Raw genomic sequence first — 14869 nt, forward strand, 5'->3', positions numbered from 1 at the left:
GATCAATAAATTATACAGTCACCCTACTTACATAATATCACACACAACAAAGATCTCACATGGATTTAAATAGCTAAAAATAAATAAAAAACAAGACTAAAATTTCAGGGGGAAAAAATCAAATGACTTCTTTTGAGTAAGAATTAATTTTTTCAGAAAGTACAGATAACATTGGAAGTTCATTACAAAATACAAAGATAGATGCAAAAATAAAATAAAGATACCAAAGAACTATAACCAAATTAAAGTTCATCAAATCCTTATTCTTAAAAGTTTTGAGCCCATGTAACATGAATGAACCCAAAGTTAATATCATTACTCTTTAAAAAGTCCGAAGAACAGCCCTGACCGGTTTGGCTCAATGGCTAGAGCATTGGCCTGCGGACTGAAAGGTCCCAGGTTTGATTTGAAATATATTCTTTCATCACAAAGATATGCTATTTTTTAAATTTGAAATTTTATTTTCTGATATATGATTATACTTCGGTCACTTTAGGATTGTCAAGAGGAGGATTGAGGAGGATTAGATTAATAATGGGGGCAATGGTATGGCCCCAAATGCTATTTGTTATGGGAGAAATTGGCAGTATTGACCCTAGACTAAAAGACAAGGGTTAAACATGATTACAGACATCTACACTTGCCAACATCTTAGGGCAGTTATCTTTAGCTACAATTTCTTTGTTCTTAAAACCTTAGCAATTCTTGCAAAATTATATTGCCCATCCTCTTACGATTTATGTTGCCCCTTCCCCTCTTCTTTGTTTTAATAGGGAAGAGCTGGCTAATTTATCAGGGTAAATTTTTCTACTAACCACCAAGATTTAATATGTGATTACAGTAGCTGAGCTATCTTTCTGACTGAAAAAAGCCACTCCTTAGAATCTTTAGCCCTGATGCTTATTTTAATCCTTGGGAGCTCAGACACAAAGCACAGTCACGTTTTAAAAAGCAATCATATACTATGAAGACATGTGTCCCCCAAGACTGAGTTCTTGGCAATAATTTCTCTAACTTCTATTCTCAAATCTAGGACCAAATTATTTCTTTCACTGAACAGCAGCTGTCTCATTAGTAGCCTTTTAATGCTAAATCTCCTAGTAGTCTCATATGATAAAAGATGTCAATCAATACCCTAGGTAGTAGAATTTAAGAAAAATGCCTCAATATCAGATGAAATTTTAGAGACCGATTCTAATGGCATGAAACTGAACAAGGAGAAGACTAGTGAGTCCAACTTTAAAGGTTTTAGTTTTTCAAAAATAAGTCATCAATGACCTGTCCATAGCTTTCCAATCTGATAACTTTCTTTTTTTTACTATTATGTAGAACTGTTTGTTTGCCTTAGTTTGTGACACTGGAATATAAAAAAATCATTATCAGAATTTATATTTTTAAAAATATTTTTTATTGATTTCAGAGAGGAAGGGAGAAAGAGCTAGAAACATCAATGATGAGAGAGAATCATCGATCAGCTGCCTCCTGCACGTCCCCCAATGGGGATTGAGCCCGCAACCCTGGCATATGCCCCTGACTGGAATCAAACCCGGGACCTTTCAGTCTGTAGGCCAATACTCTATCCACTAAGCCAAACCAGCTAGGGCCATAATTACGTTTTTCTAGTTGTCTTCCACCCCATACTCTCAGTTAAAAAACAAGAGGTTACCTTTGGAAGGGCTTATAGTCCGGATTATGGGAGTAGTCATGGGATCCCATGTAAACCCACAGTCACCTGAACATTTAGCAGGAATTCCATTAACATAGACTTCAACCTTCAAATACATAAACACAGAGATAGAGAATAGAGGTAAAGAGGTTGCAGAAGAATATGCACAGAATTTAGAATGCACAAAGAAACTTTGTTTCCTTATAAAAATTAGTTTATTCTACTTGGACTTTTTCTGCTTTGACACTTCATTCCTTCATTCATTTATTTAGCAAATATAACTACTCTGTATCAGTTGCAGTTGTAAATGTTAGAATATGGAAATACAACATTGAACAAAACCTATAACATCCTTGCTGTACCAAATTTATAACCCCCTCGAGGTGAGAAAGATAGTTGCATAGGACCATAAAAATAATTATAAAAACTAAATGCATATTATGCTCTGGTTTTAAGTGCCATGAAGGAAAATAAAGATTACTCTAGGAAAAGTCACCTAAACTCCTTATATTCTAATTTTCTCATCATTAAAGTGGTAACATTAAAGATCACTACACAAAGTTTCTGCAAAGATTAAATGAAAGCATATATTTTCAAATTCTAACAGGCAGTACTAGAGCTTAGAAATCCATTCTTTTATTATAAGGAAGATAACTTTCCCAAAGGTCATAAAACAGTATTATTAAGTTGACCAACTGTTAACACTAATATTCACATGAAAATAAAGATGTTATCTCTCCTGTTTACCAGGCCCTTACTGTATTACAAACTAGCTATACATTTAAAATTATAAATGTACTGAATGCCATGAGGAAAATTTCAAAAATACCTGTGGCTGTTGGCTGGGTGTACGAAGTAGGTCTCCAAGTATGCGTTGTCTGAATAAGCCACCTTCCTTTACCTTCGTAACTGTCATATTAGCCATTTCTCCAATAATGTTGGAATCATTAACCTATTTTTAGACAAAATTATTTTACTAGAAAGCTCTAATGAAAACACTAATTTTTCTTTTTAAATTTTAACATGGTTGAAAGTGAATAAAAGATAAGGGATAAAAAAAAAACATTCAAAACCATTTCAGTCACATTTCTTGGAAAAGGAGCATAATCTACCCAAGGAAAAAAATTGCACTATCAAATATTATATCAATTATAACTTGAATGAAATGACTAATGTTAGCTTGAATTTTAGAATAAAATATGTCAAAGGAAAATAGTTTACTAAATTTTATTTTCTCAAAATGTTCTATGCCACTTTGACAGGTGGTGTTTTAATAATTAAAAATTTAGTCCTCTTCCCACCCGAGGGCCAGCTTTTCCACTTCTAACATTTTTCACCTCTGACTATCCTGGTTTGTTATCCACTCATGGAATTTTATGTCCTGCCAATGATAAATGTAAAACCAAATCATAATGTACAACTTGCAAAACCCTCTGCCAATATGGTAGCCTTGGGAAGTGCACACGGGCTAGCAATCAGATCAGCGTCTCCACGCTCAGAGCTTATGAAGTTGAAAAGGTCATGTGTGAGACAAAATGATGACTAGACAGAGGAGAGTGGGCAGGAAAGAGAGAAGGCAGTAGGTGCACGCACATCAGCAGAGATACCCAGGCACTAGGGCTGTCTCAGTTGCAGAATTTTCTAATTTTACTTCCAGGCCATGTGTGTGTTTTCTAAATACCCTCCACATCTTTATGACATCCATACAGCCTACGTACGGTACACTGTACTCTGTATTTATATACCTTTTGTTTGTTTGTTTGTTCAATCTCCTCTTTTTCTTTTTTTCCAAATGGTTTCATAAGCAGAACTTTATTTTTTCCACCTTATGTCATGGACACATGTGGGTCTACATATGGCTACATAGTATTGAGGGCGTTTCACTTTAACAACCATTTTTCTCTTAACTGGGATTTAGGTTTCTAGGTTTTCATTATTATAAATAATGCTGCAGCAACTAGCTTTGTGCCTATACACTTAATATTTGCATCCTTATTTCAGTAGACTAGAATTATAGAGCAAAGAGTGCTGAATCATAAGATATCGATAAGTCTGATAACTACTAAATATCCTCCAAAAAAGTTGTGCTAATTTCCTTTCTTACCAATGGAGCATGAGGGAGACTGTTTCCTCACATTCTCATCCTCATAGAAAGCATCATCTTGTTAATGTTTGACAATCTGTGTCCAGAGTCTCTTCTAGACTTCTTTCCTTCACCTACTCGGCCTGACTTCCCTCCCCTGCCCCCTTCCACACTCTGCTCACAGGTAAGCAGATGAGAGTGTAAGCTGTGACTACCTCATGAAGATGAAAAGTCGTCTTTAAAGCCGCAAAAGTGCCCAAGGTCCCCGAACACCGCTCTCATGCATCGTGGCAGAACCATGGACAGTGAGGCTGGTTATCCTCGCCCCACCCTCCTAATGTACAGACTTAGTTCTGAGACTGGCCCTGCCTCGGCTCCTCCCACACATTCCTGTCCTTTTCCCAGAAGGGATAGGGAATAACGGATGGACAACTATTCTCTGTGGCAGATAATACCTGGTCAACTTAATTTTGAACAACCTTTTCCTCAACTTCCTTTCTTTCATGTTTAGTCGATAGTTAGCATTTTCAAAAAATAAACACAGTTGGCAATTGTTTCAGACTGTGGCAGGGTGCCAATGAGCATGCATCACATAGAAAACAGAAACCAAGCCCACAAGGGCACCTGTAGCAGCGCCTGCTTCCCACATGCGCTTCTCCACTTGATGTTCCATGAGTACCCAGCACAGGTTCCCTCGCGTGTAACGGAGACTCGCCCCACTTCTTCCAGGCTCTGGAGAGCAAACTGCAGATCTGCGGCCGACACCGCCGCAGGGAGGCCTGCACGCACAGAGGGAGTCAGAGTCACGACCCTAGCCCATCCTGAGAACGCGTGAAATGTATCACTCGGAAACCAACTGTCCTCCTCCACTATAGTAAAAATGAATTTGCATCCTACTGATGTCAAGAATTTACATATTTCTTGGAAACAAAAATTACATGAGTAATGTATCTCATTATAGGCTTGGTCTAAATACTTCTTTTTAATATCAATTTATTTTATAGGCAACATATAAGCCATGGATATAAAAGAGAAATAAACTTTTTTTAAAAAAATCATCACTGGGATATGTTTTTTTAAAAAATTGATTTTTAGAGAGAGAGAGAGAGAAAGGGAAACATTGGTCAGTTGCCTCCCGTAAGAGTCCCAATGAGGGATCCAACCTGCAACCCGGTCAGGTTTGTGTCCTGATCGGGAATGGATCCCAAAACCTTTTGGTGTATGGGATGATGCTCCAACCAATGAAGCCACTCAGCCAGGGCAAAGGAGAAACAAACTTTTAAGAATATGATATGACCTGGTATATCTGGTGAAGCAATGAATACAATATGAGAATGTTTTCTCCCCATCTGTGGTTTGTTTCATGGGGAGAAAATATTTGCAAAACACATATATAATAAAGACCCATAACAAAAATATACAAAGAGCTCTTAAAAACTCAAAAATAAGAAAACAAACATGTTGGGGTCCAGCCCAAGCAGGTCCAGGGGTTCCCAAAGGTGTGGATGGAGTTGGCGAAGAAGGAATGAAATGAGGCAGCATTCAGTTGATCAGCATAGCCAGGTTCTCTTTTTGTTCTCCTGTTACATCTGTATTTATACCATTTGATTTTAATCTTATCCATTCTATTCCAAAGGTTAGGGCATTTGTTATCTCCATTCCAAGCTTAAGCATGATTGTTCATAGTTAAAGTGATTAACTACCCGCCTGGCATTTATTAAGGGGTTTTACTGACTCCCTTCCTTAGTCCTGTTAATCCCTAACTCCAGGGAAAAATCCCCACCTGGGGAAACAACCTTTCCCGGAGAGGTGACCTTGGTTAAAACACATAGCGCTAAGAAGGGGAGCAAACATATTAAGAACAATATGCCATTTACCCCAGGTCCCTTGAAACATATGCTGTGCAGATGTTTCTTCCCTGCAGCGACTGTGTCAAGCAGCAAGGATGGACCAGCTTCTGGTACAAATAACCCAATTTTAAAGTAGACAAAGTATGTGCAGACACCCTACCTAACGATATATTAGATAAAAAATAAACATATGAAAAGATACTTAATATCATGTCCTTAAAGAATTGCAAATTAACAGTAATAAGATACCACTACACACCTATTAGAATGGCTAAAATAAATAAAATAAAATAACTGACAGTACCAAATATAACAGGATTTCTGTTACATGTAGGTCCACATGTAACAGCAATACTCATTCATTGCTGGTGTAAATGCCAAACGGTATAGCAACTTTGGAAGACAATTCGGCAGTTCCTTATAAACATAATCTTACCATATGATCCAGCAATCACATACCTAGGTATTTAACCAATTGTGCTGGAAATATGTCCAATCCAAAACCTTCACATGAATTTTTATGGAAGTTTTTACTCATAACTGCCCCGAACTGAAAGCAATCAATACGTCCTTCAACAGGTGAATGGATAAGCTGGTACATCCACACAGTGGATATTATTCAGAGATAAAAGGAAATGAGCCATCAAACCATAAAAAAAAGAATATTGCTAAATGAAAAAAATTAAATTACAATCTGGAAAAGGCAAAACCACAGGCAGTAAAAAGATCAGTGTTTGTCAAAATTTCAAGGGAAGTGGGGAAAAATTAATAGGTAAAGCACAGAGGATTTGTAGGGTGGTAAAACTATTCTATATGGTTCTGTAATGGTGGATTTGTCAAACCTATGAAACTTTACAACATGAAGAATAAACCTCATGCATGCAAATTTTAAAAAATGTGAAAATGTAATTCGTTCTGGATCATTTACCTTTACCTTAGTAAATTATGTAAATTACATAGAGAAATGACATTAGAAAGAAGTACACTAAGATGTGCACTATGTTTGCAAAGAGCAGCACTGTCTAACTGACACATAGACCACTGTCCTGGACTTTTTTATATACCTTTGAGAATATGTCCATAAGCTTGAATGTCAAAGCTGCCACTGAGAGGTGCAGACGCTGCTTGGATTCTTTGAATACGGATCCTTGACTCCCCTGGCCAATTGTTTCCTCTGTAAACAGACTCATTCTCTGTCTCGTTGGTGATTACCTAATTTCCAAAATAAATATTGATAAGATGATTAAACACGACAATGGTGAAGATGATTTCCATTTCACCATGGTGCAATCCCATGACACGACATAAATGAGCCTCACATATTCAGGATTCTTTAGGATGTTAAGGAGAGTCACATAAATCAACACAGACCATACCTAAAGAGCTGCAATAATGAGGCCTAAGTCAACTCAGTCATCTGCGCAGCCATCAGCTGGAACCACAGTAATTCCTCATTAATTCAGAGTGTACCCTCCATCACTCAAGGAACAAATATTTATTGAGCAGGGATTCTATTCAAGATACAGTGCTAATCACTGTGGGGAGGCAAAGAAACATGAGTGTGGCCTTGGCTATCGAAAACCTAAAAACCTTTTTGGATAAATGCATACGGCGACTTGAAAACTTAACTAAAAATATGAGAAAGTGAATGATCATTACAGTGAATTATTCAGACTTGGGAAATATCTGAGTAGTGTTGAGTGCCAATCAAGTAACACATGCTATAAAAATTCATAAATTGTAGCTCCAATCAGGAAAATGATATCCTCTTGCTTCTGATCCCTCACAGTGATCTGTTACTCTTGTGGAATTTAAAACTATTAGCCCCAATGCCCACAGAGATGATTAAATGTAAGTGTCACAAGACCTATGCAAGAATGTTCCTAGCAAGTTTATTCACAATAGCTCCAGACTAGAAATAATGCAGAAGCCCATCAATAGGATAAATAAATTGTGGTATATTCACACCATGGAATACAGTAAAGCAATAAAGAAGAATGAAGTTGAGCTACATGCAACACATGAATCTTACTGTATCAAATAAAAGAAGCTAGGTGCAAAAGAGTAGTACATACTGTATTACTCATTGATATGATAAAAATAAGCAAAACTAATTAATGGTGACAAAAGTCAAAACAGGGTTATCTAGGGGTGAAAAGTAAGTGATCCAATGACAAGAAGAAGGCACAAGGGAGTGTCTTGGGAGCTAATGACTTCTTTATCTTGATCTGAGTAGTGATTACATGAGAGCATTTACTTTGTAAAATTCATGGAGTTCAGCAAAGTTTCAGGATACAGAATCAACACACAAAAACCAATCACATATCTCTATACAAATAACAAGCATGTGGAAATCAAAATTAACAACACAAGGCCATTTACAAATGCTTCAAAGAAAATGGAATACGTGTAAATCTAATAAAACATGTACTGGGTCTGACCTGACAATTGCAAAATGATAATGAAAGTAATCAAAGAAGACCTAGATATGCTGATAAAAGAAAACAAGGAAGACCTAAAAAAATGGAGAGACACACTGTCTTCATGAATTGCAAGACTCAACATAATAAAGGTGTTAATTCTTTCTAAAACAATCTAGGTTTAGTGCGAATCTTATCAAAATACCAGCTAGATTTTTGTAGACATAAACAAGCTTATTCCAAATTTTATATGAAAAGACACAGGACCTTGGATAGCTTAAAACAAGTTTTACTAAAAGAATAAAGTGAGAGGAGTCACTATACCCAATGTTAAGACACATCTAGCTACAGTTTTCAAGAGGCTGATGTTGGTATTGGTGGAAAGATCTCATGGAGCAAAGGAATATAACAGAGAATCCAGAAATATACCTCACAAATATACCCAACTGATTTTTGACCAAAGGGGAAAAGTAATTTAATGGAGGAAGGATAGCCTTTTCAATAAATGGTGTTGGTGCCATAGGCAAACAAATGAACCGCCACCCTATTAAAAGATATTCAATCTGTATATCAGCTATTTGTAAAGATTAAAGAGAAAATTTACTAGATCAAAGCTAATGCTTCAGAAATAGAAAAGAAATAGTAACTTGTAAAATTCTAGGCTTACCTGCCCAAAACTGACAGCCATCATGGGTATATTGTAACTGCAGTTATATGAAGTCATGGTGACAGAATACTGGCTCGTCATACTTGACCCATTGCTTTTGGTCTGATTCACCTGAAAGTGCTTTAGAAAGATCCCTTTGTTTGCTAATGCTGGGAGTCTTCTCTTTGGCATTTCTAAAGAACATAAAGTAAATGGGAAGTAAAATTGCATAGCTTCTGCTGCTGAAGAGAAAACCACCACGCAATAATATCCAGATGTCACAGAATAAGCTGTTTAAAATGAAATTTTAGAAAATAGTGGCCTTGGCTATAGAAATAGCCTGGAATATAAAGCTTTACTAGTAAGTCTTCTGACCTATGAGCCTTACCAGATAAAACAAACAAACAAACAAACAAAAAGTTTTAAATTGTTACTAAAAAGCCACCACGCCCTGGGGTCCATGTAGCCTTCTGTGGGCCAGTTAGCTCGGCTCTGTTCCAGGTGCCCTGAGTGAGGCACTCACTAGGACAGGTGCCCCATGAGGGCAGGACCAGGATTGTCTTGCTCACTGTTCTTTCTTTAGTGCCCAACACAGTGCCTGCCACACGGTAGGTACTAAATAAACTCTAACAAACTACAACATCGATCCCTAGTACAAATCAGCTATGGTATACATGTGTTCCACCAATTATAATGTAGATTTAATTACAGCAATTTCAAAAGGAGCGACTCTAAAGCAGTAACATTTCATTTTTTACCAATTGACTCATGCTCCTGCACTTGAAAACAGTCCCCGAAACGTTCCAAAACTCCGAAAAACGTTTTAAGGTAATTGTTTGGGTTAGGTTGATTTTTTAAAAAAAACACAGCTTAACTTTAATTATTTTATTATCACAGCATATATATATATGAGTCTACTAACATGATTAGAAAAACAATTTTAAGACTTTCAGAAATAAAGTTTTCACTTATCACATCATTAATTATAGCTATCAAGTCCATGAAAAGACTCAGCTCAATCCTACTAAACAGATGTCAATATCAACGTCAATAATGCCAATATTAGCCTTTTAGGAATAGAGCCCTTTCTTGGTAGTTTATTTCTCAAAAATCAAACAAAAAAATGAAAATGTCACAGTTTATATATCTGTAAACAGAATCTAGGACTATAAAACCAAGTTTTTACTATAATGACAGCTTACATTATTATCCTTAGAGTAATCTTCTGGCCCTCTTTATTTAAAAAATAATTTAAATAATATTACTTTGATAAAATAACTCATAAATATTTAGAGATTAATGTTTTTATCTGAACTTCCGAATATAATAATTTCCATGGTAAGAGTTTACTACACGATAGATTTAGATAGTTTAAGTAGATATGAAGTAACACAACGTACCATCCCAGATTGAAATTGTAGGTGTCTGTCCAATGTATACTATATCCACATAAAAGGACTGTGATTCTGATGCTTTCTGCACACTAATCCTCTGGAGAGAAAAATTAGTCCCAATGTATTTGGTTTGTATGAGGTCCAGAAGGTCTATGCACGTGTACGTCCAGCTGAAATACGGTTCATTAATTAGGTATACTGATCAGTTGTAAGGCTTAATGTAAACAAATACACGATAAAAAGCATTAAAATCTTAAAGAATAAAAGGTGGTTTTTTTTTTCTCACAAGACATCAAGCATATTTCATTAGCATGGAAAAGCAACAGAAACTTACTTAACAAGGGACAGCAGACAGAAACTTACATTGCAGTAAAAGATTTAATGTTGCATCCAAATATATTTCTTTTACTTATAGCCTTCGCAGTAGCCACAGGAATGTAAAATATTCTGTAGCAACAGATAAGGAAACTACGGAGCATGCTGTTTGGTGTAGAACACATAGAACAAGACACTAGAATGAAGGAGGCTGGAAGGAGGGGGTAAAATGGGGGGAAATGGGAGACTTCTGTAATACTATCAACAATAAAATATATATTTTTAAAAAATAAAAAGTAAATAAATGGGTGGTACCCTAAATTAAAAAAAAATGAAGTAAACTATTTTAGTAAAAAATGCCAGGGACAGAAAAGTAAACTCAGTCCAATATTAAGAAGCAAAACTAGATCTTGATACTACTTTCAAAGAACTCACTGCAGTTGCATTGTCTACTGTTCTAAGTGACAAAAAAAAAAAAAAGTGCTGAGCTATTTATAGTCAGTACCTTCCAAGTGTAATTTAGATTCAGATTTTCTATTAAATACTAACTGCATTAAAATCTCATTAATTGCAATTAAGCAATTCTGCTATGAGAGTTTACAAGAAAGAGATAAATGCTGCCATCCAAATAACTAAGCATAGTTTAATAGATATCTTTATATCAGCTGCTACTGTAGTTATTAACTGTCTATTTGTTTGGGCATTCTCTATTCTCATTTCCTTCATGGTTTGCAAATTCATCGTGGGATCCACCTGTGGTGCATCAAAGCTCAGAACTACATCAGATTTAGAAAATTATAAGCAGAACTACATGAAGTCCTTTAAATTAATAAAAGTACTTAGGTCCTCTAAGTAGAATTCTACAAATTCTATGATTCCAAAGTTTTAAAAACTACTTAGAAAATTTGGTATACTTAACAGTTTACCATTGTTTCATTATTTAAAGGGTCATGGGTGATGGTGCCACTAGACCAATTTTTATTTTCATAATCAACAGATTTAATTTTGGCACAACATTTCTGTTAGAAAGAGCTTATAGAAGACAAGAAAATTGCAGTTAGACTCATGGTGTACATGATTTCTCAAAAATAATAAGCAAACAAATAAGAAATGGGCTTATCTTCATAGTTTATACACTGTAGTATCAGTTAAGTTTTCAAATTCATAATGTAACTTACTTGTTTCCATAAGCAAAACTATATGTAAATTGTACATCAGTGCTTCTGGTAATCTTGCTTTTGTCTTGGTATTGAAATTTTAGACCAATATAATTTGCCAGGAATCCTTTGTATGCTAAACATAACTACATAGAAAATAAGAAAAAATATAAGTAAAAATATCTTATCATTAAATTGTTTTGTAGCAATTCAAATTAAGTCAATCCAATCCAATAAATAAATATTGAGCATTTTCCATAAAAATTTATCAGAAGGAAAAATTAATTTCAGCCAATTAGGTGCAGAAGAATTGGGGAAGATTTTCAGAAGAGGAAATGAAGTTAAAATGACCTTACAATTAATGAATAATTCTTTATATATATACTAGGGGCCTGGTGCACGAAATTCGTGCACTGGGTGTGGGGCGGGGGGGAGTGTCCCTCAGCCCAGCCTGCCCCCTCTCACATACTGGGAGCCCTCAGGCGTTGACCCCCATCACCCTCCAATCTCAGGATTGGCCCCTTTCCCAGGCCTGACGCCTCTGGCCTAGGCGTCCGGCCCGGGCAGCGGGGACCTGCAGTGGCAGTGGGGGGTGCCGCGATTGCGCAGTCTCTGCCCCTGCCCCTGCAGGAAGCCTCTGGCTGAGGCGTCCGGCCCGGGCAGCAGGGACCCGCAGCTGCAGCGGCCCCGCGATTGTGGGCTTCGCTTTAGGCCCAGGCAAGGGGCCCCTAGCTCCTTGGACTGCCAGCTTCGACCGTGCCCAGCTCCCATCGCTGGCTCCACCCCTACTTCCTGCTATCACTGGCCAGGGCGGCAAAGGCGCCTGATTCTCCGATCATGGCTCTGAGGCAGACACAGGCCCTGGGGCCGCCTTTGCCCTGCCCCCCAGCTCTTAGCTCCCCCCTAGGTTTCTGATCACTGTCAGTGGCAGGGGGCTTCTTCCTGTTTTCCCTTTCACCTCCCTGCATTGTGCCTACATATGCAAATTAACCGCCATCATGTTGGCAGTTAACTGCCAATCTTAGTTGGCAGTTAATTTGCATATAGCCCTGATTAGCCAATGAAAAGGGTATCATCGGATGCCAATTACCATTTTTCTCTTTTATTAGTGTAGATCTTTAGCTATGGTTTCCTTAAAAAAAAAAAAAAGGAACTAATTCATGCCTTATAGTCGCCGAGCTACATAAGAATTGGGTCCCGCTCTAACTGAACTCTTCAGTGAATTTAAAAGACAGAAGGGAGAGAAACATTTGGATAGATTGAAGTGTGAATGCAACTGAGCATTTAGAGATGAAGTTGTCACTGCAAAACAGTGATTAAATACCAGTTTTAATGGTCTACAAAACCTTAAAAATGCCAAATATATTTAGAACTACCAACTTCAGAACATGTGCTACAATTTGAGAATTTTGAAACAAGAGAAAGGGTAAATCTATAATTGCTAGACTTTAATACTGATCCTAAAATTGCCATTTCTTCTTCTCAGAATCTTCTTTTACTTTTCCCCGATTAGATACCCGAGATCACTCTATGATGCCTATCCATTTTTGTTTCTTCTTAATTAATGAAAATAACATATATCTATTTGTTTTAGTATTTAAATGAGTGCAAATAGTTTTTAAAAAATATGAGATAAAGAAGAATACGTGTGCGTGGTACTGCATATTATTTTAATTTCTTGTTTTGAGAATCACAAGAAGAGGAAATCACAAGCGCCCAGAGAGTGAACCACAGAGCCTGTCCAAAGTGACATGATTTCACATGACAAGCACTTTTCCTCGTCTTAAAATTTCATGAAATTTTATTACCAAGGGATTTTACAAATTTAATTAGCATCTCATTTTGTGGAGCTTACCTGATTATAAGGAAATAATGAAATGTCTCCATATGGTAGTCTGTTTGGTTTAACATCTGCTGAGTCGAAAAGAACAGCTGGGTTTTTCAGGGAATAACGACCACAGTACGCATCAGTTTCAGCTGTCTTCTGCCCTCTATTAATGTGGTCCTGCAGAAACAATAATATTTCAAATGAAAACATGATTGATTGTCCTGCTTTGTTCCCAAGCAGCTCCACCCAAATCCTTCAAGTTCTGACTCAGATCCCATTGCTTCCCAAATTACTGTAACTTGAAATGTTCTCTCTTTGAAATTCTAAAGCCCTCACCCTATATCGCTCATTTGGACCCATAATCACATAATCCCTTGTAACTATATTTCCCAAATCCTATCTCTCCCCCATATTATGAACTCCTTAATGATATTTAATCCTTCCTTCCACAAATGTTTATTCCGTGTTCACTGTGGGCCAGGTCTTTGTTTGTTTATGAATTTGTTTTTTGTTTAATCTTCGGGGTTCCAGTGAGGAACACTATCCCTAAACACAGAAGCCTAGAACACAGCGGTTCTCAACCTGTGGGTCGTGACCCTTTGGGGGGTCGAACAACCCTTTCACAGGGGTCGCCTAAGACCATCGGAAAACACATATATAATTACATATTGTTTTTGTGATGAATCACTATGCTTTAATTATGTTCAATTTGTAACAATGAAATTGGGGGTCATCACAACATGAGGAACTGTATTAAAGGGTCACGGCATTAGGAAGGTTGAGAACCACTGCATAACAGTTTGTAAGAAGGAACCAAGGATTATAAAACCAAGGCTGAAGGGAGGCCTCTAACTCACATAAAAGCATCAAGAAAAAATGACAGCCGAAACTGGTTTGGCTCAGTGGATAGAGTGTCAGCCTACGGACTGAAAGGTCCCAGGTTCGATTCCGGTCAAGGGCATGTACCTGGGTTGCGGGCACATTCCCAGTAGGAGATGTGCAGGAGGCAGCGGATCGATGTTTCTCTCTCATCGATGTTTCTCACTCTCTATCTCTCTCCCTTCCTCTCTGTAAAAAATCAATAAAATATATTTATAAAAAAAAAAAGAAAAAATGACAGAGAAAGTGGCACATGAGGTGTCTTTAAAGATAAAAAGGAGTTATTTAAAAGGAAAAGGGGCCAAGGAGCTTCAGAAAAGGGTAAAATACATGCAGAGAAGCAGGGGTGTTACAAAGCAGTGCTGTGAAATTCAAATTGTCAAGGTAGGGTAGAGCAAAGAATGTGTGTTGTGATGAATGAAAGATGAAGGAAGGAAGTGTAATGTTAATTATTTGTGTAATTCCCATGGCTGCAAGTACTGCATCCAGGATAGGAGAACCCAAATAGATGTAGACTTGTTAAATTCAGTTGAAAACGTAGCCCATTGAGTGGATTTTCTCTTTTATTTTTTTCCATTAATAAATCTCTTCATATAGGCATTGCCTGCAATATATTTTAATGACTCACTTA

At 37.0% G+C, this 14869-nt stretch overlaps 1 protein-coding gene across 1 annotated transcript in view; it reads right to left on the reverse strand.

The window, feature by feature from the left end:
* The window catches only part of PKHD1L1 (PKHD1 like 1), a 131651-nt gene that overhangs the window by 79381 nt on the left and 37401 nt on the right, over positions 1-14869 (reverse strand). The window contains exons 20-27 of the mRNA XM_059671898.1: positions 13387-13536; positions 11553-11677; positions 10066-10229; positions 8687-8859; positions 6664-6811; positions 4374-4528; positions 2496-2618; positions 1667-1772 (exon numbers count right to left, since the gene is read on the reverse strand). Coding sequence (XP_059527881.1) covers positions 1667-1772; positions 2496-2618; positions 4374-4528; positions 6664-6811; positions 8687-8859; positions 10066-10229; positions 11553-11677; positions 13387-13536 — 1144 coding nt within the window. The remainder of the gene's footprint in view (positions 1-1666; positions 1773-2495; positions 2619-4373; positions 4529-6663; positions 6812-8686; positions 8860-10065; positions 10230-11552; positions 11678-13386; positions 13537-14869) is intronic.

This window comes from Myotis daubentonii, chromosome 17 (genome assembly GCF_963259705.1).
Source record: "Myotis daubentonii chromosome 17, mMyoDau2.1, whole genome shotgun sequence".
In the NCBI taxonomy this organism is placed as follows: Eukaryota; Metazoa; Chordata; class Mammalia; order Chiroptera; family Vespertilionidae; genus Myotis; species Myotis daubentonii.